The sequence below is a fragment of the Azolla caroliniana genome, unplaced genomic scaffold, assembly GCF_043228905.1.
Source record: "Azolla caroliniana isolate FFs.n. ecotype wild unplaced genomic scaffold, voAzoCaro1.0.p SCAF_4, whole genome shotgun sequence".
Lineage (NCBI taxonomy): Eukaryota > Viridiplantae > Streptophyta > Polypodiopsida > Salviniales > Salviniaceae > Azolla > Azolla caroliniana.
In genome coordinates, this window is record NW_028230439.1 from 25,154,624 (window position 1) to 25,182,095 (window position 27,472).

The 27,472-nt window shown below is 36.3% G+C and overlaps 2 protein-coding genes across 3 annotated transcripts; one reads left to right on the forward strand and one right to left on the reverse strand.

Annotated features, from left to right (window-relative positions):
• Positions 1-1,905: 1,905 nt before the first annotated feature.
• On the forward strand, positions 1,906-20,276 carry PWD (chloroplastidic phosphoglucan, water dikinase (ATGWD3)). Of its 2 annotated transcripts, none has more exons than XM_087318478.1 (19): positions 1,906-2,219; positions 4,860-5,520; positions 5,641-5,727; positions 5,804-5,935; positions 6,483-6,608; positions 6,700-6,878; positions 7,729-7,813; positions 14,276-14,425; positions 14,591-14,643; positions 16,126-16,334; positions 16,434-16,552; positions 16,999-17,069; positions 17,479-17,596; positions 17,990-18,073; positions 18,172-18,258; positions 18,508-18,584; positions 18,695-18,836; positions 18,919-19,036; positions 19,324-20,276. In XM_087318478.1, the coding sequence occupies exons 1-19, from the start codon at positions 1,993-1,995 to the stop codon at positions 20,226-20,228; spliced, it is 3,630 nt and encodes a 1,209-aa protein (XP_087174604.1). In that variant the 5' UTR covers positions 1,906-1,992; the 3' UTR covers positions 20,229-20,276. The 2 variants fall into 2 exon arrangements, with proteins under 2 accessions (XP_087174604.1, XP_087174605.1); XM_087318479.1 differs by having other exon boundaries at positions 19,351-20,276.
• A 4,834-nt stretch (positions 20,277-25,110) lies between these two features.
• Positions 25,111-27,472, reverse strand: LOC147865623 (rho GDP-dissociation inhibitor 1-like). Its single transcript, XM_087318477.1, has 5 exons — positions 26,980-27,472; positions 26,203-26,269; positions 25,848-26,066; positions 25,558-25,682; positions 25,111-25,484 (listed from the first exon to the last, which is right to left on the reverse strand). The coding sequence occupies exons 1-5, from the start codon at positions 27,244-27,246 to the stop codon at positions 25,416-25,418; spliced, it is 747 nt and encodes a 248-aa protein (XP_087174603.1). The 5' UTR covers positions 27,247-27,472; the 3' UTR covers positions 25,111-25,415.

Here is a 27,472-nt window from a genome sequence, read left to right on the forward strand (position 1 = left end):
GAATCAGATTAATTGTAGAGTACAGATAAAATATAGGATGAATTAGTTGGGAAAGATAGTTATGGTAACGAACATTTAGATGACATATTTAATGTAGTAGAATAAAGTACTTCGATAGGGAATATTGTCACAAATTAGTATAAGTCTTCATTGAATGCAGCAATGCAACATCATAGAATAAACGTTTGGTCTCTCCCCAAATAAAAATTAGTTTCCTCTATTCGTCTCCAACTGCTCCAAACCTGATTAGAAGCATCTAGTAAATTCTGGGTAAACCTAGATGAGAATGTATTGAGAGAGATGGGAACTGAAGTCTTATTATGAACTTAGTATGCATTCCAATAACATTTCAAGAAATCAAACATAAAAAAACATGAGTTATGGTTCTCTTGGATATGTCTTCATTCTTTACTATCAAGGGTGGATAGTAGAACTTATGCATTTTCACCACTTGCAAGGTGACCGATCTTCAAGTATTGACTTGAGAAAAATATAAACATGCTTGGATTTGTGATATGCTTAGACATGGATTGTGGGATACCTTGCGTAACACTTGAAGCACAAATTTGGTAAAGCTTTTACATAAAGGGGAGACATGAATAATGTATAAACAATTGTGGGACAATTATGGTCAATTCTACAATGGAAAATACGTAAGAATATATGCAAAAGCTTGTAAATGTACAAAAAAACTATTGCATGAGTAGTAAGTTGAATGTCAATATCCCCAAAGCAAGGGCAATACTTTTGAAGACTCTCAAAAATGCATTGTGTACAATAATAAGCCATTTGAAAGAGTACATCCTTCATGTTTCCCCCCAAACCATTGATGGGAAAAAATTGCAACTCATCGTTAGGAAGTGTGAAAGTGGGCTTGAGAACATATCCAATGGAGAATAAAGCAAATGTCAAGTTCTTAGAAAATAATATACTTGATATTTTGTTGACTCTAGTTCTCTATGGGGGGTGATAGCATCGCTAAGCTCACTTGGAAATAGGTTAAAAGTATTCATGTTTGTTTTCTTATGAGCTTTCATCAAGTTAGAGATACAAACATCACATGTGGTTTTACTTCTTCAGATAGGGTCTTTCACGTTGAGATCGGGGCAAAGAAAGGGTTGAGGTGTGCATGCTTAAGATAGAAAACAAAACCTATAATTGAATTGAAAGCAAGTAACGAAATTCAAATACACACAAACGACAAAAATATTGAATTATGAATGGATACAAGATATGCAAGAATACTTGAGAGAGTATGGGATGCACTACGCTTGATTCATGATGCATCCATACATTCCTCATGGGACGAGGTCTTTTGGCCAACTTCAAATTATCACAACTTAAGAAGAGATTGGGAAGCTCACACTTCACACACTATATTGCGTATGTAACATGTACCAAACCACAAAACCATCTTCTTCACCAAATGAGAAAATCACACCATTTGGAATGCAAACCATCACTCCTTCCATATAACTCAGCACGCCACCTGTGTGATGTGAGGCAAAGCGTTGGGGAACTAATGAGGAGACCCATTGATCATGGATATGTGTGCCCACAAGTTTGCGAGGCCGGTTTAGCATCATGCTTTAGTGCAAGTGGTTGCACATTCAATTACAACATGATGTTTGGTTTCCATATATATATGTATATATGTTCAATCCAACTTATCCCTACACACACTATTGTCCTTGACCAATCTGAATCACGATGCTACCGGAATCCAATTTTTTTGGATAGAGCGCGAAAATGCTTCACTTTGCTCGAGCGAAGATAATACATACATAAGAATCTACACATCTCTTTTTTGTTTTTTGTTTTCTTCCATCTATTATTATCCTTGACCCTTGATTCTTTTGCATTTTTGTTTTCCTCTCTTTTCACAGTTCTTCTCTAGTGCTGAGTGTTAGTGTGAGTGTGAGTGTGTGACATGTGTGTGTGAGTGAGAGAGAGATTTTTTGTGTTCCTCTTTTGCTTCTCGGGTGCTTGACAATGGCTCATCAGAGCTCTTCTTCTCTGATCAGCACTACTAGGTCTGCTGCAGAGCTACCCGTCACGACGATTCTTTCTTCTTCTTCTTCTTCTTCTTCTTCTGGAATAGGTCATCAGTGTGGAGGTCTCCCCCTTAGAGCTTTCTCAGGATTACAACAAGGACATCTCAGGGTACAGAAATTACCCAAATCTGTAAAATTGTCACACCTGAGGCGAAAATGTATAAGGTAATCGATGCATCCATTTTGTAGGCATTGACATTGTCTTGTTGATGATTCAATACATTTTCCATTGTATTTCACTATAAAATATCGTTCGATTGTTGGGTTTTACATTGATTGATGGCTGAATGTCGAAAAACAATCTTGATATTGATGGGTTGAAATACATTGGTTGGTTATTGGGCTTCAAACCTGATTGAACCTCACAAGAAAATCTTGATAAATGGATGTGCAAAAATGGTTGACTATTGGATTTTAAACTGATGGATGAATGAATCTCATAAAAATCCTGATATTGAGGGGTATGAATTACGTTGGTCTGAATCTTCACAAGAAAATCTCGATTAATGAATTTGCAAAGAATTTGTTTATTGTTAGTGTTGATGGGTGTGAAATACATTGGTTGATTATTGTGCGTTAAATTGATGAATGATTGGATCTCATAGAAAACCTATGAAAAACATTGATTATGATAGACTTTGCATTGATCTTGATCAAATGTTTTCCATGGAACCTTAGGAGAATCTTGATTACATGAGTGCAAAACATTGTTTTATGGGTGCAGAATATTTCTTGATTGATGATTGAATAATTTTCATTTGATTTCTCACGAAATCTTGATCAATGGATGTGTTCGGATATTGTTCATCAAATCTCACAAGAAGCCTTGGGGTTTCACAGTGTTTGGTTAAAGGAATGTAATTAATTATTCAAATTCACGAGAAAATCTTGACTCATGTGTATGAACTAGTTACTATATTTGCAAGAATGATTGATCAATGGTTATGATTTCACGTTCCAAGTTTTTTCCAATTTCTCATAAGAAGATCTTGATTGATGGGTGTGCAAAATTTTCATTGACTAAGATTTTAGCCGTTTCCATTCCCCACAAGCAATCCTGATTTATTAGCATTCAAACTATGGATTAAGGCTGTGGATTGATTGTGCAATAATTTCTATTTCTCACAGGAAATCTTGATTAGATGTGTCCAAAGCATTGATCTAATGGCTCGAAATCAATTCATACTTTTGCAAACCATTGACTGATTAATTTTCTCTGAATGTCCCCACTTCTCACAAGACTCGTTGATAAATGGGTGTGCAAAGCATTGATAAACAATGGAATTGTCAACACTAATGTTTGAACATGAATAATAATAATGCATGCATTTTTTGGGGCATTATCATGTATGATTTGTTCCACCAGTAGTATTTGCACGAGTGATGGTATTCTCTTAAAAGGTGTAACCCTGTCCAATGAGGCAAGTAACATGTATCTGTTTCTCAAATCTTCTCAGGATTATAATGTAAATAGTAACCGTGTAAACATTGTGTTGAATCTACAATTTTAATATATAATTCTTCCTAATAATCTTCTCAGATTTTGCTATTTCGTGAATGTGTTGTCCCATTTCATTAATTCATCTTGGGAAGGATAATGTAGATCAAAATATAATGAACATTTTTCTAAATTTTCAAATTTTGGTATATAATTTCATGTAACTTGAAAGTATATGGCACTGCGACACCATAAAAGCTTGATGTTTGCTCTTTTTTGCATGTTTTTTTGAAAATTTTGATATGCTAAATGTAGTCTATGCTTAGCAATTATAATGCCAAGGTGTACCAAGTTCTCTTCATATAATCAATGTTTATGTTATTTCTAACTAGTACTTTGTTTTTTTTGGGCTTGTTATGAAAGACTTGTACATTTGGGATTTATATAGAAATTCGTGCTGCAATATCATAATCCTGAGATTTTTTTTATTTTCTTATCATTGTGTGCTTGGCAAGAGTGAATTTTGGCAAAAAATCTGCAATAAAAAAGGCGTTTTCTGAAGCTTGAGCATTTATGTATGCCGCACATTGGGAGGGTCCTTGACATCTTAAATAATACATATCCATTTCTTGGCGCAGAAAACGAATTGACTTCTTGAAATCTGCAGTTTAAAAATAGTATGGAATGCAAATGTTGCTGCTTTATCGTTTATTTAGATTTTCCCTCAACGATCCCTTTATGTTTGCTATGTTTCTCATGATCTTGGTGGGCATATTTATGCTCTATTATTTTCTTATTTCTAATTCTAACCTGAGATGCTGTAAATATTCTTTGTGGTTTTCAACTCACTGTGAGGTTTTCCATTAGTATCTCTCAAAGGTTGTGGAGTTGAGTAGCATTCAAATATTTGAAAGTATTACTCAAAAGTATCACTCCACTTCATAATCCTTTGCAAATCAAGCACCTCTGGATGTTTTTTATTTCTTATTTCAAGAATCCTATTAGGAAAAGTCATGATGATAGCATAGAAATAAAGCTAGTAATTGCAATTTTGATTTATGATTTCATCTCATTATTCCCCATTTGAAGGCTTATGTATTAGTGCAGCCACATTACAATTCGTGATATATTTTCCTAATTTCTTGTTTCCGAATCTAAAATTTGAAGATTTCATATTTTTCCATTGCATATAAAAATCTTGCTTGACAAGGATGAGTTGGTTCATAAGCAAATTGTTGACCATTCCTGACATCATAAAATTATATTGAAAGGATTTTCTGTATGTGTGTGAGAATTTGATCCTGATGTAATCCATGTTTCTTAGTTCTATGGATTATATTCAAATGATTACTACCTTTCGGATATAGGGATTCAACTCTAAATATTCGTTGCAATTCAACTAAAGTGAAGGTAAAGTTGAGATTGGATCATCAAGTGGAGTTTGGTCAGCAACATGCATTGCTTGGCTCATCCCCATCCATGGGCACCTGGAAAAAGACAATACCAATGGAATGGTCTGAGTCAGGATGGTTCGTTGATTTAGAAATTGATACCGATGAGAAAATAGAGTTCAAATTTGTTATTGTTCTTGAAAATGAAGACTTGATCTGGGAAGATGGTCCTAACAGAGCTCTAGAACTACCAAAGGGAAGCACGTTTGAACTTCATTCTAAATGGAATGATACCAAAGGTGGTACAATAGTAGTTGGAACAAGCGAGAATGAAAATGATAGTGCAAATGCGATGCAAGGACTGGAAAAATCTGTTGAAAGTAGAGAAATGCCACTTAATGCAGTATCATCAACAAATGGAGGCATCTCTATAACTGATGAACCTGCAAAGAGTGGGGCTGATGATTTTCAGACTTCAAGTACCTTTGTGCAAGAATGGCAAGGAAGGAACATTTCATTTATGCGTTCTAATGAGCACAACAGAGAGCAGAGAGGTAAATGGGATGTGTCTGGCTTGGAAGGATCAGCCCTTTACCTTGTAGATGGAGATAAAAGTGCAAGTAATTGGTGGCGGAAGGTAGGTTTATGGATATATTTGGACGAAGAGACTCACTCACATAATGCTTTTGAGAAAAGAAAACTTAATTCATCAGACTATTATTTTCATCATTATGAAAATTTATAAATTTGTGTGCAGCTGGAAGTGGTTATTAATTTGATAACAGGTGACTTGATCAAAGAAAACCGGTTAAACACCCTCATTGACATGTCAATATATTTGAAGGTAGTATTTATAGCTACTCATTTATGGGCCTTTCCAGGTTGGTGCCAGGCTCACATTTTCATCTTATGTTTTACAGTGGATAAATACAGGCCAAATACAGTGCTTTGAAGATGGGGGTCATCATAGGCCCAATCGACATGCAGAAATTTCTAGGCGTATATTTCGGGAGCTTGAAAGGATGGCTGTTGAGAATGATCTCTTACCTCAAGTGTGTAACTTCTAATCCTTGTATTGCCACAATGGGAATTTCTAGATTTTTTCAGAAGCATGGAATGTTGTGGTGTTTGTGTACTTAGCCAAATTCTTGAGGGTTAACAAGGGTAGCTTAGGAAGTTTTGCTAATATATTTGTTTTTATTTTGGTATGGTCTTGTGCAAGATGAGACAACATTTTCAGAAGTTATCTCCTGGATGGCTACATAGGCTGGTTTGGCCCCGTAAGGGAAGATTTTAATGTATCTTTCTTTCTGTGAAGATAGCACAATCATCTGAATGTCCATGAGGGGGAATTATAACCGCCTTGGGCATTAATAATATGAAAAATAAAGTGACTAAATGGCTACTACATCAATACACCACATATATCCATTAATGTACTCATAACTTTCAATTTCTTTGAGATAGAATTTGAAGTGTTGCTTGATTGAATTTGAGCATTTGATGCAAAAACAAACTGTTATGAGTACCTGATTTTGCAAGTTTGTGTCAATCTTCAAGTGCGAGGAACTTATTGTGATTAAAATTTCTATCTCACAGGAACTCATTGTGATTAGAAAGATTCACCCATCCTTGCCATCTTTCAAAGCTGAGTTCACTGCCTCTGTTCCATTAACTCGAATTAGAGACATTGCGCATAGGAATGATATTCCACATGATTTGAAGGTCTGAAATCACCTGATCAATTCTTTCCATTTATTCATATATCATGTGATATTTATTAATTGAGAGTGCCTTTTGTTTGATCAATTTTTAGCAAGAAATCAAGCATACTATACAAAATAAGCTGCATCGAAATGCTGGTCCTGAGGATCTTGTGGCAACTGAGCTCATGTTAGGAAGAATAACAAAGAAGCCTGGAGAATACAATGCAGCTTTTGTCGAGGAGTTCAAAACTTTCTTTAGAGAGCTGAAAGACTTTTTTAATGCTGGCAGGTTAGCATCTTTCATATCCATATGGTTGATTTAATATGATCATTTTCTCTTGGATAAAATACACGAATACCTTATATGCACTTGTCCTATCATTCATGCGTTTCCTCCATTCTCATGGATATGGAAAACTGCATGATGTATTCCTGAGTTGGAAGGAGGGTGTATGGATAATGGAATGCATATGGTACATTCTAAGCTTTGGACATGAGAGTGGTCATAACAGGCCAATCACTTCCATTCCCTCATAATTTTCACTCAAAATGTTTTTGCAATACCCAATAAATTGTTCATAATGATAATTGTTCTCTATTCTTTTCTTCCTCAAGTTTTATTATTTTTAATACATACTTAAGCCTAACTGTATAGTATATTTTGATGGAAACTTAGATGTTGAATCTACATAATAATAAGAAGTTAAATAGATAATAGTTCATTCAGATAAATTAAATAGATTGACAATCTTTCCATGATTGTTTGCTAAATTTGACAATCTTCCATACTATATATACTTGTAGATGTATATATTCATGGTAGACCTTGATCTTACTTAGTCCTAGACTTCTTCGAGGATGAGTTTTCCCATCATTTTCAGTACAAGTCATAGAAACTGAATGTGGTGATTCGTGCATGTAATGTTAGTTTACTTGACTGTTGAAATATGAACCTATACCTACTCTTGGAAACTGGTGACGAAACTGGGGATGCTATAGCGTCAATATGCATCAATCGATTAAAAAAATCCACTCTCACTAAGATGGACTGTAAATATATGCTTTTATTATAAGCTTTGTAATTTAATAGATACTTTTTGTACTTTTATCTAATCATTATCGAGTAATGGCATTTGTAGCTTAACTGAACAATTGGACTCAATTCGGCCTTCTTTGGATGATCAAGTTATTTCTATGCTGGAAAATTTTTTAAACAATAAAAAGGTATTTTTTTTCTTTATTATTGATGGATCATAATGTGTTTAAATCAGGGAGTGTGTATTTGAAGGAACTGGCATTATATATTATATTTCTGTGCTGGAAAATTTTCTAAACCATAGAAGGCATTTTTGTTTCTTTATTATTGATGGATCATAATGTGTTTAAATCAGGGAGTGTGTATTTGAAGGAACTGGCATTATATATTATATTTCTGTGCTGGAAAATTTTCTAAACCATAGAAGGCATTTTTGTTTCTTTATTATTGATTGATCACAATGTGTTTAAATCGAGGAGTGTAATTTGAAGGGACTAGCATTATATATTATATTGTGGAGTTGAATGATAGTCAAGCTTTATTCTGAGATGTCTTCAGAAATTCTTTTCCTAGAATTGGACTATACATTCTATTGGAGAAAATAGAAGTGGGTCTTTTACTAGCTGAAGGACATAAGGGGCCTTAGTACTTATAGATAGTTGGATTCCCTGCCTGAAGTGTCGCTCACTTTCCAAGATTGACAAGCATGACAACATTTGTAAGAGGCTAGGCCAGATGGGCCATTTTGCACATTGATGGTCCTTCATGCCCCCATAGATATTAGGGAGTTCCATAGAGTGGGTTTTGGGAGGAATATTTTGGTTGCTTTATTGGCTTGTGATGCCCAAATAATTACAAGTGAATTCATAATGTGGAATCAAAGGAGGACATTGTCACGAAGCAGTTGCTTCATGATATGAAAACAAATTCAAATAGTTTGCAAGTGTCATTTGTGAGGTTCGAATTGATAACCTCCCATGTCAACCACTAAGTGTGATCCATCAGGACAAGTATTTCTAGGAGTCTATATTCACACCATTGTAATTATGTCTTATGCAGTATTGCATACAGGCTGATTCAGATGAGTAAACATGGTTGTCATGCATCACACGTTAACACATGTGCGCCAAGTGGCAATCACACATCGTATGCATCACATGCACTCTTATTTGAACATCTATTTAAGGAGAAAGAACCGAAGCATCTAAGCATCAATAAAAATACAATCATCTAATAATCGATCAAGCAAGCTATAGCTGGTCAGCGAAGGTTTTTCAATTCTCAAGATCAAAGTCAAGGGTTCTGAGTTGGAGCTTGACAGATATAAAGTGTCATCCTTAGGGTGGCATGTTGTAACTTTGGTAAATAAAATCTTGCATTCCCAATTTAAATAGAACATCCTTTCAATTCTGCTTCTTTAATCCTGCACTATGTCCATCTCTCGTCTATACTCATCTCTCTCCCTTTCTTTTACAAACTCTCCTCGTTCGTAACCCTGGTGGTTCTACACACCAATCATGAAATCTATGACAAAATTTAGTGAACCTGACGTGAAGCGTTAGTGAGGGAGAGTATCCGATTGTAGAAATGGTTTAGAGGGGCTTCAATGTGAACTTGGTCAACTTCATGATGACCATGATGAGTTGAATTATATAAAAACAAAGTGCAGCTCGTACAATCCGTTATGCAGAAGATTGCCGAATTCATGGTGAAGACATCATGAGATTTCCAGGGGTATATAAGTATGAAATGGCCAATAAAGGTGCAATTGGGCGACACATGGTCTGCTCAATTGAGTAGAGTGCTGACAGTGGACAAATAATTTAGAAAAGATCTAGCGCACAACTGAGCTTGTCTCCAACTGGGCCGAGAGGCTTGTCATATACTTTGAAGAAGGGGATTGCAGATGGAGGACAATGCGCTCTTATGGAAGATCAAATAAGCACAACTGAGCTTGTCTCCAACTGGTCCCAGAGGCTTTTCATATACTCTGAAGAAGGGGATTGCAGATGGAGGACGATGTGCAAAAATCAAAGAAAATTATTGCAAGAGATCGTCCAACACAGGAGTTGACTGAAACAAAAAGAAAAAGAATTAGAATCTCCAAGTGACAAGCTAATCAAAGGCATGAAAGATCTGCAATTGAGGGTTGTCAAGTTGGAGAAAGTTGAATGCTCTAAGTCAATGAAAACTTCACCTGCTGATGCATATGGTGTGATAGCACGAGCATCACAAGCATTACATGAGTCATCAAGAAGATCTTGATGGAAATCTGATTTTCTATCAAGATGGGTAATAGATTCATCTATTAGAAACTTGACAACCCCTCTGATTCAACTTTGGAAAAGGCGGAATGAAGAAGTTAATGGAGAATACCAGAGGCAAAAGGTTACAAGCAATTTACTACTCGGCAGTGTCTGGGTTGAAGATAGGCGATCCTAATATTGGTTCTGGTTTCTAGAATAAGGTGATTGATACAAGTAAAGGAAAGGTCTGACCTTAGGACTTTAAGGAATTCTGGCAATGAGATCTGAAGTAGTATTGGGTGGAATGGCCCAGTAGAGACTTTAATGAGGTTAGCAAAAATTTATTGGGGTGAACAGCCATGATCTTCAAGTAAAAGAGAAGAGAAAAAGAATGGATGAAGTTGGTCCTTATCAAAGACCAGAAATTATAGAGCAAAAAAGAAGAGAAACAAAGGAAGTCGTTGCGAAATAAAAGTCAACGCGAAAAGCAACACCATCTTTCAAGCTAGCTTCGGACATAGAGACTGCTGTCGACATACAGACAGATTTTAGAAACTAGAATCCTTGATATTAAGGTAGAGCTTACTATCAAGGAATTGTTAGGTAAAATCCTTGATATTAAGGTAGAGCTTACTATCAAGGAATTGTTAGGAATTATGAAGAAAGAATTTCATGAGGTTATAATTGATGTGATCTGAAGAAAAAGACGAGGTTATAATTGATGTGATCTGAAGAAAAAGACAAGTAGCAAATGGAGCTGGGGGATTTAATGCAAATAAATTCCAAGAATATGCAGATAAGGAAGCGCATTACTAGCTGGAGTAAGGGGTGCAGATAAAGATATCAATATAGAAAAAGACAAAAGCCACTACATTGGGCTCGAGCAGGAGGCCTCGATCAAGGTTGGGGAAGTCATGGAATCATGTCTCGCATTGATCCACCACGATTGCAAAATTAATATAATGTGTCTGACTTTTACAATCGTGGGAAGTAGCATATTGAGAAAAACCATGGATGGAAAGTCCTGGCGGCAAAAGGTGTAATTAAAGATCTATATAGAGCATGCTCCAACATTAAAGTAACTGTAGGGCATGTTTCAATATATCAAAATTTCTTTGTTCAAGAGAAATCTTTCTACCTAGTCATTCTAGGAGCCGTCACTCCAGTAAGAATGGAGACAAATGTGATAAGACAACAGATCAGCATTCGTATGATCAAAAGCAAGATGGAAGAAAATCATTTCAGTTCCTTACTATCTGACCCAACCATGTGCGAAATAAAGAGCACCTTCTCGACCATCCAATGCAGGAATCTGAAGACTTTCTCCAAGATTTCTAGAACGGGCCTCTACAGGAAGGGGTTATGATGGCCTGAAGTGTAGTCAAAATCCCGAGATTAGAAGAAGTAAAGGAGATGTGTATGCGTCAACTAGTGGTGCCACTATAGTGATTAATGATAAGAATGAAGTAGTAAATGATTTACAGAGTAGAAGTGTGGTTGAAGATGTTGAGTGTGCATTAAACATTAACACATGTGTACCAAGTGCCAAGTGGCAATTGCACATTGCATGCAGCATATGCACTCTCACAGACATGTTCTCATACGTCACATACAATCTTATTTGAATACCTGTTTTAGGAAAAGGAAACGAAGTAACTAGGCGTCAAAATATATTCATATAATAATCAATCAATCAATCAATCGAGCTAGCTTGTTGGTAAAGGTTTTTCAACTCTCAAGGAATCTGCTTCCTTGATCCTACACTATTCCATCTCTTGTATTTGCTCATCTATCTCCCTTTCTTTTAAGAGTTCTCCTTGTTCATAACGCTGGTGGTTCAAGATACCAATCACAAACTCTCCGACAACGTACAATCTTCTGAAGCTACATATGCTTCTAAGGAGTAGGATGCATGCAATCACATTTTGTTTGTGTCATATGTGACTTCAGATGGATGGATCCATTCTATACCTTTATTATTCTTTTTATAGGATTTTCCTCCTAAGGGCAACTATGTATCTGTTCCAGTTTTATTGACTTTTGAGATGGCTTAGGAAACATAATTCATAAAATTGTGGACATTGCTTGCTAACACAACAGTGAACATATCGAAGTTCCTCGAAGTTTATAATCACCTAATAATGTAACAGAAAGGAGACCCGGAGGCAAAGAAAATCTCTAGCTTTTATGTGCATTCATTGATTATGATCTTATGTTCCAAGTCATTCTGGCAATACGAGTCACTATATTTAAAACAAAAGACTTTCTTATGTAAACTTAAATACTTGTAGAAGATGGTATTATTCAGTACAAGCTTTCCAAATTTGAACTATCTAGGACTCTTTATGTGTGTGCATGTCACATGACATTGTATTTGTACATGTGTGAAAATCAATAGAACCAGATGGGTCATAGACGAAGAGAGATTGTGTTAATGTGATTGTTGAAATAGTTTACAATAGTGAATAGTGAGTGCAAAGTATATGCATGTGTAAATTGTGGAACTGTACACCATCCCCCTACTTGGGTGGAGTTTAATTGGGGTTTGCTCATTGGGTTTGCCCCTGATGATACGAGGATGGCACAACACAGTTTTGTCAAATGGATGGTGGGCCAGAAAAAAAGTGACTGTGGTGAAGGATGTTGGGAAGTGAAGAAAGGACTTCATGCTTATCTGGAGTTTTCTGGGCGGGACAAGGTCCTACTGTTTCTAAATGCAGTGAATCGGAAGGACGGAATGGAACTGGGAATTCTTTTAGAGGATGATGAAGGCCCTGCTAGCCTCAGGTAAAATGGAATGAAGTGAAATTGGCATGCAACCACCATGAGAATAGAAGGCAATGGTCAGGGGGCATAAGCCAATGGTCAGGAGTCATAAGTCAGGACCATGCAATACAACCAACAGTCTTTAAGATAGATGAGGCAAAGATTTGGGTCAAAATTTCAATATTGGCCGACGTGAGAATATAAAATCCAACAAGTTATGATTGCCCAACATGAGCACCGTCAAAATATCTCGCTGATACTTCAAGCTTTGTGCCCAAGCTATCAAATGCCTCAACTAGAAAAGTGGTCAGTGGCACAAAAATTGAAAAGAAAGACCTAAATGAGGACAAACACAACATGAGAAGGATCGTGAAGTAAAGAAGATAAATTCTGATGAACTAGGTCAGAGAAACACCGACATGGTAGAAGTTCTCAGAGCGTCATACTTCTCAGTGAAGTGAAGTTCTCAGAGCGTCATACTTCTCATTTATGGAAGAGGAATCAGGCGGATCAGGAATTTGGGCTTTGTCGACTTGGGGTGGTCCATATAATGTTACTAAAATCACTTGGAGTTCAGGTCATAAATAAATCGGGAAACCAAAAGAGGAGGATAAATTGAAGTGGTTTGGGAAAAAAGTAAAAGGGATGTCCCTAAAGATACTTGACCCAAGACCAATTGCTTCTTGTTAAAGGGTAGAAGTTACAACCTTCCAATTTGAAGGGTTGTCGGAGTAGAGATATTGATACATCCACTAAACAAAGGAGGACTAACAAGGCTTGGTCGACTAGGTGGTCTGCCTGGATTTTATGAATAGACTGGGTGTGATGGACCAAATTAAATGCAGGGGTATATGAAGGGACAAAGTATGAATAAAGATCATTAATAAAATAAGAACAACAAGAAAATAAAGCAATGCTTGTAGTTCAAAAACTAAAATTAGTAGAAGCACTCAATCTTCTCCAGATATTGCCACATACCAGAGGACGTGCAAGTTTGGCAGGGGCGAATGTCATGTCATGTTCGGCACTCAGGCTGAGGAGGGTTCCTTGTCAAGTTAAAAGGGGTGGATGAAGAGGATCATTTCATAGAAATAGAGAACGGAATTGTAAACAAAGACATCTCATGCTAGCTCCATCGGTTGAAGCTTCCTACTGATAACATGAGAGCCATGGTTTCGAGACCTACCTGGACCAAAAGTGCTCATTTTTGTAGCCGAACAATGCTATGGGGCAACCAAAAATAGCATCTTTTGACCTACCTAAGCTATTGAGGGGATTGGGGTCATTTATAGGGGTTGATTGATCATTTTACAGACACCAAAAGGGAATTAAGAACCTCAACTAATCTTTGTCCAATAATCAGGACGGTGTACACAACCCACTCAGCTCTTAATCACAGCTAGACTACTTCTTAGTCTTCTTCCTACTTAGAAGGCTGATATTTGTTAGCGTATGTGCTAACTCCCTCTCCCCTCAATATCTCTTTTTAATCAACTTTCTTTCTAAGTTTTGCTTTCTAGTAGTTGAACCATTTTGGACCAGTTAGTAATTCTGATACACTTCTGGTACCGTTTATACAAAACCTATAATAAGGAACAGAGGGGAAGAGAGGGAGAAACTTCTTTTTCTTTGCAACAGAGACTAGATGAGATTGGAAACCCCACTGGAACTGATGCCCTTATTGGAACTATGCATGCCTTAACTGGTCTACGAGCTGGTTTGGTAAAGGGACTTGAGAATGGGCTTCGAAATGATGCTTCTGATGAAGCTATTGCAATGCGCCAAAAGGTATATTCCTGCAAACATTTTCACAATGTCATATGACTTTTTATATCATATATATAATCTCAAAGAATGCCATTTTGTTTCTTATATATATAAATATAAATATGCACTATTGCATTTATCTGAATAATTCTCAAATTTCTTACCTGCTTGGTTGTTGATGTTTAGTGGAGGCTCTGTGAGATTGGCTTAGAGGAGTACCTCTTTGTGCTCTTGAGCAGGTATTCTTGGTTCTTGAAAGTATCCATGTCTGTGGTTGAAAGTACTTGAGCTCTCTTGCTGAAAATTATATTTTAGCTAATTTGGAACTCATGGAATAGGAGGCCCTTTGCATTTCCAAAACCTATAAATCTGAGTTAATTTTGACTCATATTCTTGATTCTTGTAAAGCATCCTTGTGTATGGTTTGAAGTTCTCAAGGAATTATTTAGATTATTCTTTCGTGCATAAAAATCAATGATTTTAGGCAATTTGGAACTCAAGGAAACTGGCCTTTGGTTTCCTGAGGAATAGGAAAGCATCTTTCCGAATACAGCTTCAAGTCCAAAGCATACCTCATGGTAGATATTTCTTATTTTGTTAATCAAACAGTACTTTGAAGGTATTCTTTACTAGAAACGTGATTGGTAGTTGATTTACATTGTTTATGGGTGAAATTTGTATAGAAATCCTTAGAAAAGCTATTGATTTTTATGATTATCATTTTCAAAAACTTGTGTGTGGTTAATATTTTCATACCTCATGCATAGGACTACACATACATCACATTGGGTCACCTCATGTTGGAGGCAAACATTTCAGTCCATCTACTTAGGCAGCGCTACTAGTTTCTATTAACATTTATTGGTTTGTTTGGTCAAAGGCAAAACAGCATTTTAAGGTATAATGCCTTGTTCAAACACATAGGCCATTTTGGCCTCTTATAAGACATTACTATATCTTTCTTTCTTTCATTTGACATATCAAATGTCTGAAGTTTGAAGGTTGTATATAGAACCTACTAACACAATCTATTTAACCACCATCAAAGATAAAAAATGTGTTCATTAGAATCCAAACCATGGTCTATCCAACCATGTTAACAATACAAAAGATAGCAATTCCTAACTTACCAGTTAAACTTGCATATACTATTTGCATTGTTGTTTCACATACTCTGTGTGCAATCAAGATTGAATATGACAATCTAAACAAAACCACTGTACCCAATACATTGGATTTCATTTGACCTTTTTCATGGGTTTAGTTCATGGTGCAGTCTTTCTGGTTTATCAGGATAGTTGATACAAAAGATTTTAGTGAGTTTATTTTTAGATTAGAACTGAAACACAATATTCTGTATTTCGTGTTTCATGAACTTGAAATTTTTAAAGACATGCCTGCCATATCAGGTTGGGAGCTTTCAGAGAGCACTGATAGGTCTGTGATGATCAAGGACCACTTGTTTGGTCATATTTATTTCTATATATTTATCAATACGCTAGACCAAATCGGTTAAAATAAAAGATTTTAAAGAGAGATTAAAGTTTAGATTAGGAATGAAATGCGATATTCTCTATGTCATGATTTAAGAACTTGGAATATGTTAAAACATTCCTGGCCATATTGGACTGGAGTCTTTCAGAGAGTACCAATAGGTCTGTGAGGACCAGTGACCACATGCATCTTGTGATAATGTTTGGTGTTCACATTCATTTCTATAGGTTTTCCAACACCCTCGACGAAATGGGTGGCTCAGCTATGCTAGCACAGAAAGCTCGCTTAAAGAAAGTGGAGTCGTGGAACCATCCTTTTGGAGCTATTGTCCTTGGTATTCGCCAGTTAGGACTTTCTGGATTTAAGCGGGAAGAATGTATGGCAATTGAAAATGAGATCATAGCTTGGCAGTCAGCTGGGATTTTTGAAAAAGAAGGCATGCTCTAGTTTTAAAAACTTTACAATGTCAATGAAAGCAGTATATGCATATCAGCACTAACTTGATTGTTTATTGTATCTTTTTTGGCAATGACAGGAAATGAAGATGGTATTAGAATATGGGCCCTTAGAGTTAAAGCAACCATTGAAAGAGCGAGAAGACTTTCTGAAACATTTTCTGATTTATTATTGCAGATTTACCCAAAGAATGTTGAGGTCAGTCTTTACAAATCTTGTGCAAACAGAACTATAGTCGCCAAAAAATTTCCAGTACCTAATATGGATGTTTTAAATTTACTCTGATGAAGTGCATGGTTTCATCTCAGTAAATTTAAATTGTCCATATTATGTCCAGGAAAATGAGATCGATGACATGTAGGGCTGTGTAGTTTTTGTGATTACAGCCAATACACAAAAATCCTATCTACTCAGTCATGTTGATGGACGATATCTTTCTATATGAAGAAAACATTTGAGACGCAAAGTTAACACAGAGGTTAATGAGATTTGGAAACTCTAGTAGTTTTGTTGTTGCTTATGTCCAAACATTGCAATGCACTCTTGGCCACTAAAAACGATACAAGGAGGTTTCTCTTTTATAAAGACCATTTTGTGTCACTGAGGTGGCTAAACTGTAATCTTAATTTCATCTTTTGTGATAGAAACTTGGGACGGCACTTGGTATCCCAGAAAATACAATTAGATGCTACACTGAAGCGGAAATCCGTGCAAGGTAGAAGTTTTTCTCCTCGATGCATTTTCGTTTTTCATGTCTTGATGAAATTTCTGATGGGTTGGATGCAAACTTCTTGAGTTCAATACCCAAGATGTCCAGTTATATTTTTATTAGATAAACAGCATTATTCTGAATCTTGCATTTTTCCCCATTTTCCAAAGACCCCCAGTTTCTGTATTGAGGTGATCTATTAGCTATTTGATTATATTCACTTTTCCTAGCAAACAGCATTAGTGATAATTGTTATGTTCCAACAGATTTGAATTCAACATGCTTAAAATAACTCATTTTCATGTCTGACTGAAGTAGTTGATTATTGCATCTTTGAATCACTTTAGAGCATGATATTTGCTTAACCAGGTTATTATCTAATAATCCTCTATATCTTGGGCATTATTTTATCCAGTGTAGTATTTCAGCTTTCAAAACTCTGCAGTCTCCTATTAAAAGCAGCAAGAACAGTTGCAGGTGAAGAGGGCTGGGATCCTCTAGTATCAGGTGAAGCTGTCGGAACTTTGATTGAGGTTTGTATTATCCTTCCATTAGCATTTGGTAGTAAGTGTCAAAGTATTTTGCATTTTGATGGAATTTCAATCCTAGCATCTCATCAAGAGTTTAAAGATTCGAATCTTTGTTTGGGAATCTACTTGAATGAACATTAAGCATCCTCAATTATCCAGGGTTTACTCAAAATAAACACCAAGACATCATGGAATCAGGAATAACCTTCCCTGTCCCTCCTAAAACGTAAATCTTCATGTTTATGATGAAATTGAGGATCAGTATGCAGCCTCCAATTGAGGATATCAATCTTGGAGACCAATTTTACACCAGCGTGAATAAAGAATAATGAATATGCACATGTTGATAATACATATGGGTTTTGATTGCTATTCTTCCTTACGGTGCTCATTCAGGTGGACAGAATCATTCCCGAATCCCTATCTTCTCTATCTGGACCAATCATTTTGCTTGTTAAAGAGGCCGATGGTGATGAAGAGGTAAATTATGTTATCTAGGAAGCTTAACATAATTTTCTTGCACCCTCTTTGCATTTCTTTCACAAATGGGACAAAAGTAAAGAAAATTTTATTTGCAGGTCAAAGCTTCCGGGGAGAATGTTCAAGGAGTCATTCTTCTACAGGAGCTTCCCCATCTCTCGCATTTAGGTGTACGTGCAAGACAGGTATATTGTTGAAAAATGAATGTGGTGTCTATGTGGAATAAACTTAAATTATTTTCGTACTTTTCATATGTTTTGCTCCTCCCTCCATTGAATTCTCATGAAGACGATTTGCTTAATCCTCTTCCTGGTGATACCTTCCCTATATGTAATCAACTTGAATGATGGCTAATTTTTCATGTGAATTATTCAATTATGTATGTATATACAGTTTTACCATGTTTTGTGGCTTTAAATATAACTTTTTCACAGGAAAAGGTAGTTTTTGTAACATGTGAGGACGAAGATAAGATAGCGAACCTTCGAAGTCTAATTGGTAAAAACATCAGGTACAGTTCCTATTATGATGTATGTAAATCCGTTGTATAAGAGAGCATATATGTTGCTGTATTCCTGATCAATATGTAGCTGCATAATAAACGCTGACATTTGTGGCCAGGCTTGAAGTTAGTACAGATTCCGTTGTTGTTTCCTCACAAGAGCCAAGGGGAGACGATGGTGGTAATGTAGGAGTGAGTAGAGCACATGAGAAAACTAGTGAGGATGTAGTAACTGCAATAAAACCTGTACAACAAAGAAAGGTAGTGAAATTTTGGTAAACTCTGAGTCTTCATAAAATATGCTTCATCTCTCTCATCGTTGATGAGTTTGTGTCATCCTCAGGTTGTACCAGCTTTTAATGGATCTGTTCTAGATCTTTCCTATGCTGAAATCCTAACTTGTGGTGCAAAGGCATATTCATGTGGTCAGCTAGCTCAGCTTTCTCTTCAAGCAAAACATGGTAGCAACTATACCTTTTTACCTACTGTTTTCCAATAGAAGTTTCGATTATTAGTCTCAGAAAAATAGTATACTCACATGGTTCAAGAGATGTTCCTTCCATGATATAGAGGATGTAGACCCTCCTCTATATCTCATGTGCATGTATGTCTATTAAGGAGAATCCCTTGTCTTTAACTTTTCGAGTGTCCTATTAAGGAAAGTCCTGTTCTCTTACATTTAAAAGTTCTGAATAACAATATTCATTGACATGAATCTAGAAACATTAAATTAAGAATTCTATTGCAGCATATAATGAACAAGGTGTTCCTGCAGCATTTCATGTTCCAGCAGGCAAAGTGATACCATTCGGCGCAATGGAAGCAGCTCTCCAGACAAGTGGAGACAACCTAAAGTTCAATGAGTTACTGGCTAAAGCTGAGTCTGCAGGAGTTAAAGATGGTGAGCTTGACAATGTGTGTAGACAGCTTCATGACGTGGTGGCATCACAAAGGCTTCCACTGTCATTGGTCAAGGATATATGTGAAAGCATGCCTCTTGATGCTCGTCTAATTGTCCGCTCGAGTGCAAACGTAGAAGATCTGGCTGGAATGTCAGGAGCAGGGCTATACGAATCCATACCTAATGTGAAAGCGTCAGATGTGGATGGTTTTAGCAAGGCAGTGGCACAAGTGTGGGCTTCACTGTATACAAGGAGAGCTATCCTTAGCAGAAGATTCGCCAAAATAGCTCAGGAAGATGCGTCTATGGCTATTCTCATACAAGAGCTCCTGTCTCCGCAGCTTTCCTTTGTTTTACACACAGTTAGTCCAGTCGATCGAAATGAGAAGATAGTATCAGCGGAGATTGCATCGGGATTGGGTGAGACGCTCGCCTCTGGTACGCGTGGCACTGCATGGCGCTTAGCTGTCGACAAATTCAACGGTAGTGTGAAAACTTGCAGCTTTGCTAACTTTAGCGAGGAGATGATTGTCGATGAAGGGGGTGTTGCCAATGGGAATGTGAAGAGACATACCATTGATTATAGTAAAATGGAGCTGTCCACTAACTCTACATTCAGAGAGAAGCTTGGACAGCAATTGGCAACGATCGGGTTCTTCTTGGAACAGAAGTTAGGTTGTCCTCAAGACGTTGAAGGTTGTATTGTGGGGAACAAGGTTTACATTGTACAATCGCGTCCCCAACCTCTATAATGCAACTTTTTCATTTATTTATATGTTTTCTACACATAATTATGGTGACAGGTATGTCCCTGGTCAATCATTTATCAAGTATGGGCTTCCCAATATTTTTAAAAATGTATTTTTTTAACTCTCTAAATCGGTATTTTTGGAAAGATCCATTTCTCGTATGTGGCTTCTGTTATGCATTGAGAAGGCATTGAAGAGGTAATCATTGAGAATGTTCCTATTTTTATGTTTATTATGTCCATGTAATGTTCATGGCTCATAGATAATGCACCCAAGCATATGTGTGTGCTTGAAAAAATATGGAGAATACTTGGTCATGATGTGCTTGGTTATCGTAGATGGAATGCTTGTGCTATGTAACAAATGGGCCAAACAGGATGGTGAACCACAAACACAAATCAACTACATGACCATCAAAGCCAATCGCCATGTTATTTGGCACCCAACAAAGTATATCGTACACTTGATCGCCTTTAAGAAAATCCATGCATGCTTCTACTTCCAAGTTAAGAGACAAGATACCATCCATGCATGCTTCTACTTCTTGCACTTGGATGACATCACATTGAAATGGAATTATAGTATGTCATAAGAATGGAAACAATGAACCTTACGATTTGTTTTAACTTTGCTCTTAAACTAAGAAGCACGATATATTTGGAAGTGGTTTTTGTCATGAGAGATGAGTTTTGACATTTTGAACTTACTAACCTTTGGGATGTTTTGATGTACAATATTCAGATTTGACAAAAGCTTTGGGTATACTTTGTATAATTTCTTGGAAAATAGTTAGAAAATCTGAAAAGATATATAAATAATAAAAGATAAACAAATCTGAATTGTAACCTCAAATGACCTTGTAAGGAAAGCATGATAGATAAAAATACCTTTTAGATTCAAGAAAGTAACTGGGATTTATGATGACCATTGACACCTTATGATAAACCAATTCGTTTAAAAGTGCTTGAGAGGTGCATAGAGAGTGTTTATCAAAGCTCATTTCTGAGGAAGTTATGTTGTTTTCTTTCAAGAGTTAATGGGTGCAAATTGCAATATACTTCAAAATGCACACATGTGAAAAAAGAAATGCTTTTGGAATAGGTTGGAATAAGGAAAAACACCCGAGTTTTGCTACAATACAAGAGTAAAAACTTCCGATGTCCATTTATTTTCATTGCATGCATAATGTAATGTCTCGACTCTCCATGTCTCGTGAACCTACATTTCTAGTATTGAATGACAAGCAATACCCCCATCTAGTAGTGTAGATAACTAGGCTGATCCAAAGTTCAATGCCTCGAGGTGTTGTAGTTCTTCTTCCACCAATGATTGACTATGTGGCCAAAAAAGTTCAATTGAGAAATTCAACTCAAATTTTTTGATCATAGAATATGACAATATTTAACAAGCATAGTGTTGACGTCAAGGTAGATACCCCCATGACTCATCGAATCGTCCCTCCATACCTAGATGACTGGATTGAATCATTCACACACACGTGTGCACACACCCACACAAATTCACACCCCCTTTTTATAATAGTAATCATACATACAACTAAATATTATTATTTATTAATTAGTTAATTAGAACGTGATTGTAAATATAATAAAAAATCTACTTGTCTTCAGCTCATACATGTTTGTTTTATGTTTGAAACACCTATGAATATGGAATAAATGTGTGCATCATAACTTGATCACGTTTAGTAACCGTGCTAAACAAGTAAGGTTGGCTTTTGTAGGATGGGCATCCATAGTTCAAATTTTGACTCTTGCAAATAAAAACAAACTCTTCTTACACATTTTTTATAATGAAAACGTAGCAACATATATCTATACTATTATAGGCGAAATCAAAAACTCAAAATTAAAAGCATCATTATATTTGGGTCAAACTTGACAGGTCCTAACCATAAGCAAATAGTTATGTCTTAAATTGATGTCACTTATAACCTCACTATTAATGAACATTCTCGTCATTTTTATTTGAATCCTCTCATTTCCCGCAAAGCAAAACACAAGAGATAATCCAAAGAGAGATACTACCGAACGTCCATGAAGTTGCAAACCTTCTTAAGGGGGGGAAAAAAAATACATTTTCTTTCCTTTTTTCTCTCTTGTTTCCAACATCCATACAACCATTTCCCCGATATTTAATGATGTGTACATTTCCCTTTCTTCCTTGACTCTATAATGATCCCAATCTTGTTCATTAAACATTTTCTCTCAAAAATCATTGAAAGACAAAGATTGATGGCGTCTATCTTTTATTAGTGTCTCTTTCCTTCTCGACTCTCTCTCTCTCTCTCTCTCTCTCTCTCTCTCTCTCTCTCTCTCTCTCTCTTATTCATCTCGATTCTTCAGGGGGCACACGCATGTGTCGCCTTGTTTTTATCTTGAAAGTACAGTTTCGAAAAGTTCATCATATGTATTACCTAAAGTCTCCATTAACTATTTCACCTTTTACAACAAACCAACAAAGTGGCAAAGCTTTTTTCCGTAAGTTTTGCAATTTCAATTTGTCAAACCTATCTCAGCATTTACACCCACCCCACCCCCTCTTCTACCTTAAAGTGAAGATGGTGAAGTTATCAACTCCCAAAACTTACTCTATCAAGGATTTTGGAGATGTATGAGGATCTAAACCAAGTAAACATGCTTGAATCTTGATTGACATTGTTCACTTTTATTATTAGTGGAAAATGAAACATTAATATACAACTTTTTCAAAAGCTAATTTCCAACACCTTGGGAATGGGAAATTTTGAATTGATTTGAATGCTTGAAGGACTTTGCTACGCCGCATGCCTTATCCTTTAATGTCTTTTAATGATCATATAAAATGTGTTTGTACACCAACATATCACCCTAAATCCGTGACTTCATTATGTTCTTCTACTAAAAAAAGCATTGATAGGTCTAATAGAATTGATGTATATGCTCATCTTCAAGACTCAAGTTCACTTTTCTTTTTTGTAAGGCGACAAAATATTCACCCTCCTTGAAAGAATGACTTCCATTTCTTTTGATGTGAGATTAAGTGCTCAGATTTCATCAAAAAACAACTACGCTTTAATTTTGTTACATGTTAGTAGAAAATAACCTATAACATAGTTATCGAGCACTGAAAGTACTACCTCCGCTAAGATATCAATACTTTTCATTAATACTTTTTCTTATGAAGATTCTCGTTACATAACTCAAAACATGCAAATAGCTTCACATGATTGTTTCTTAAAGACCACAAATGTTGTAAGTAAAAACATACAAGGTTATGAATCAATGCATTAGACATAAGTTTCCTCATTTTATGTTAAATGCGTTTTGAAATAAATGTTTGTGTGTATGGTATACACATAACATCAAACAATACATATATTGATTGATTGATTGATATCGTTAATATTGAGGATCCCCTTCTTGTGTCAAAGGACAAGTTCCAAGGTAAACTTTCATTCACATAATTCTAAAAAAATAACTATCCCAACAAGGATAAAACCCGGGGCATCACAACCTTCAAAAATAAACAATGACTGATACTATTGTAATAGTTGTATTGTCTAGTCGTAACTTTGATATTAAAGGTGAAAGGACACCATAAAAATATCAGATGGCAAGGTAATTTTGTTACTTTGGGCGATATACTGTTTGCATTTGAGTTTATTGATAATGGGATATATAAAATTGTACGTCGAGCTTTGGGTTTCATATTTCTAAACATTGTTGGTGTGATAATGACTTTATGGATATTTGTAAAACAACATGATTTCGTGCCAATGTAAGGAAGTTAATTGATAAGACATCAAATCATAACCCGATGTCCTACGTCTCCAACTATTTTTTGCCACAAACCTTTTTACCATCCCCTAACTAAGCTGCATTTTGAAAAGTTATTGTAAAGCCTGAATTTCATGATGGAGTATTTTAAAATTTTGGTATTTTCGGGTTGTCAAGTGTTTGTTTGCTTCATTTGTTTCATTATGATTAGCTAAGCCCTCTCTTCTTTCTTCTTTAGCCGCACTATTTTGATTGTCAATTTATAATTCATGAATTCATTAAAAAAACTACTACGTGCACCTTGTTTGTGCTTTGCACGTAATATGGCGTCTATGTCAAATACAGATGGCATGATAAAGAGGACATTTGAAAGAAATAAGTAATTTTGTAAGGTTCATCTGCGAATATTGAAGGATGAGTTTTCGGTATCACATAAGAAACACTTGATGTTTGCATCATTCTACAATCTAAAATATGAAGTGAACACATACATCGTGCATCAGCCAAGAGCATGTCCCTATGAAAGACAAATGGTATGTGGCTAAGTGCATGGTTGCACGAAAAGGAAATAGGTTTTGATTCTCTGGCAACTATATATACCTAGATGAGAAGTAAACCTCGGGTGGAAGTTTTTCGTCCACCGCATTGTTACACCTTTATGTCAACTAGCTTTAGATCACTGAGAGGCTCCTTTATATTAATCAAGACAACAAATACAATGAGGAGGTTCTCGCAGCTCAACCATAAGAACAGTATTTTGTCCCCAAAAGAGTTACGGCTTTACGTTAACTAGCCTTAACACGATGGCTGTTGTAAGGTCAATGTGGAGTTATCAATCGACTGCCTTTTTTCATACAATTGGTTTAAACTTTCCTCACTTCCCGTAGGCAACCTCAATTCCACATTATGTACAGGCTCTCCTCCTTACATACATTTTCATTCGAACATGTATAATTGTAAATTAAATCCTTTAGTGACAATCAACACGATATACATTGAAAAATCTAACAATTTCTTTCAAGTTCCCGTATGTTAAAGATACAAGGGATTGTATACGCATGACCATATACCTACCAAACTGGAGAGAGAGAAATTAAGACATTCAATTAAGAAAGCAAAGAGATTTTAAGCATTAGCATCCATAAATAAGAAGTAACATTAGATTTTGATCAACCAACAGAACATCAGACTACGAGAATACTACAAGGGCATATATGCAAATAATCACGAGACTCTTGGAGATATTACCTAATAACAACCTTGGCTTTTGCATAACTTGATTACATCAACACCATCATCTTTATAGAAATGCTCCACTTAAAAACTATGAAAGCTGGTGGAAATTTTGATGACTATGAGTCTTTTTATCACTTGGATTCCAAAGTCGCCCAAAATTGGTCGGGCAAATAGTCTACCAATCCTTACGGATATCAAACGTGTGGTTAATCTCCAAATGGATCCGCCCATCGTCATCAACTAACTGCGAGACACAAACACTTATTAAGGTATTATTGGATGAGAAGAGAAGATATTAAGGTGCTATGTTTTCTTACCCTGGTTCTTGAAGTATAACTTCCTCGAGCAAGAATGCCTGAAGGTGTTATCTCCTCTTCCATCACATACGTATAAGGTTCAGATTGAGGTCCAAATGTTCCCAGCATGATCTTCGTATTGTCAACTGGAAAAAAGTCCAAAACAAAAATCATTATACAATGTCTTCACATATTAAGTGCAACTGCATCTATAAAACATCCCCAATGAGTCTGATCATAGCAAAGATAATATTTACAAATAATCAAAATATGAAGCACAAACATGAATAATTTGTTTTGAAATAGCATACCTCTAAATCCATTCTTCCATACAGTATGAATATACGTGAGTCCCGACACGATATTGCGGCGCACAGTGAATGTGAACTTGATATTGTAGGCGCTTCCTTCTTTGAGAGTAAAAAGGTGTGATTTGGACTTTGGCGGAAGAGGAAGAGGGATAATGATGTCTGGCCGCCCATTCGATAAGATGCTTAAACCGAGTACTCGTACCTCCGGCTCTACTCCCTCTGGTAGAGCGATTGATCAATTACCACATGGAATAGGCATAGTGTAAATTCCATGGCAATAAATAAAAAACTTTGTTCTTTGTTTCATTTACATGGTAAATTTTAGAAAAATAGCACACACATATATATGTTATACCTTCTACTGGATCAAGCACAATGCTACCCAAGAGTTGTTCCTTCCATCTTCGTAAGCTTTCATCATCCTGCATTGGAAACATCAATTTCTCTCTGCTCTTACTCTAGTGATAAGCAATTAGCCTAGCAACATAAGTTCATGGATTCAAATCCTTACTTTCAGACAACACCATTTTTTGCTTCTCTTAAACTACATGCCACATCAGTGAACCAAAATAACCACATGGCCATCTCAACTGAGGACTGATTAGCTAAATCCCTCTCACACAGTTACACATGCACCATTCCTTCTCCCTCTCCAGATACACATACAAGCACATATATATGCATGTATGTATCATTACATGTATACATATGACATGATTCACACACACAGACATACACATATACATAACCGTCTGGTGTGCATTCAGACACGCAGACATATGTTTACACATATGCATATGAGTACATACATTGCATACACCATTCCTTCTCCCTCGCCAGATATACATACAATCACATATATATGTATGTATGTATGTAGCATTACATGTATACATATGGCATGATTCACACACACAGACATACACATATACATAAACTTATGGTATGCAATTCAGACACGCAGACCATATGGTTACACATGTGCATATGACTACATACATTGCATACATAGAAAGAGGTCTTGATTAGGCTCGTTGTGATTACGGAGTTAATGTTAGTGGGTAAATATAATATCAACAGTTCCATACACAGATGAGGACAGAGAGACGGAAAAGAGAGAACTAAATCTCACCTTATCTTTCTCTAGCTGATCTCTAAGGGGCACAATGGGGCTCACAACAAACTCTTCTTTTCCATCGATGATTTCTTCTTGTTCCAAATCAGCTACTTCTTCTCCTTCTGCCACTCCTTCTCCTTCTCCTTCTCTTTCTCCTCTTTCTTCTTCACAAGAGTTGTGTGTTTTGGTATCGGAAGAAGACGACGAAGAGGAAGACACAGATGAGGAAATCTCAGGAATGTCTCTTCTTCTAGGAGGGGTCCCCATCAATAACACAGACATAACTTGCCTTACCCTCAAAGAGATTCTACTCTACTCTGTTCCTTCTCCTCTGTTTTTGGCCTCCTCTGTTTTTCTTCCTTTTCCTTATAAATTTGCTTCTCCTCTGTTTTTTGTTTTCTTTTCTCCTCTCTCTGTTGTTTCCTTTATCCTCTGTGAGTTGTTTCCAGGAATTCCTTCTGCTATGACAGCCTTGACATACACAGAGAGAGAGAGAGAGAGAGAGATG

Coding starts and splice junctions, on each gene's coding strand:
- LOC147865623 (XM_087318477.1), bottom strand. CDS start 27,246: ATGTCTGTGTTATTGATGGGGACCCCTCCTAGAAGAAGAGACATTCCT. Junction 25,683..25,847: donor ATGGAAGAATGGATTTAGAG/GTATGCTATTTC, acceptor ACTTTTTTCCAG/TTGACAATACGAAGATCATG. Junction 25,485..25,557: donor GTTATACTTCAAGAACCAGG/GTAAGAAAACAT, acceptor TGTGTCTCGCAG/TTAGTTGATGACGATGGGCG.
- PWD (XM_087318478.1), top strand. CDS start 1,993: ATGGCTCATCAGAGCTCTTCTTCTCTGATCAGCACTACTAGGTCTGCT. Junction 14,426..14,590: donor CTATTGCAATGCGCCAAAAG/GTATATTCCTGC, acceptor GTTGATGTTTAG/TGGAGGCTCTGTGAGATTGG. Junction 18,585..18,694: donor CTAATTGGTAAAAACATCAG/GTACAGTTCCTA, acceptor ATTTGTGGCCAG/GCTTGAAGTTAGTACAGATT.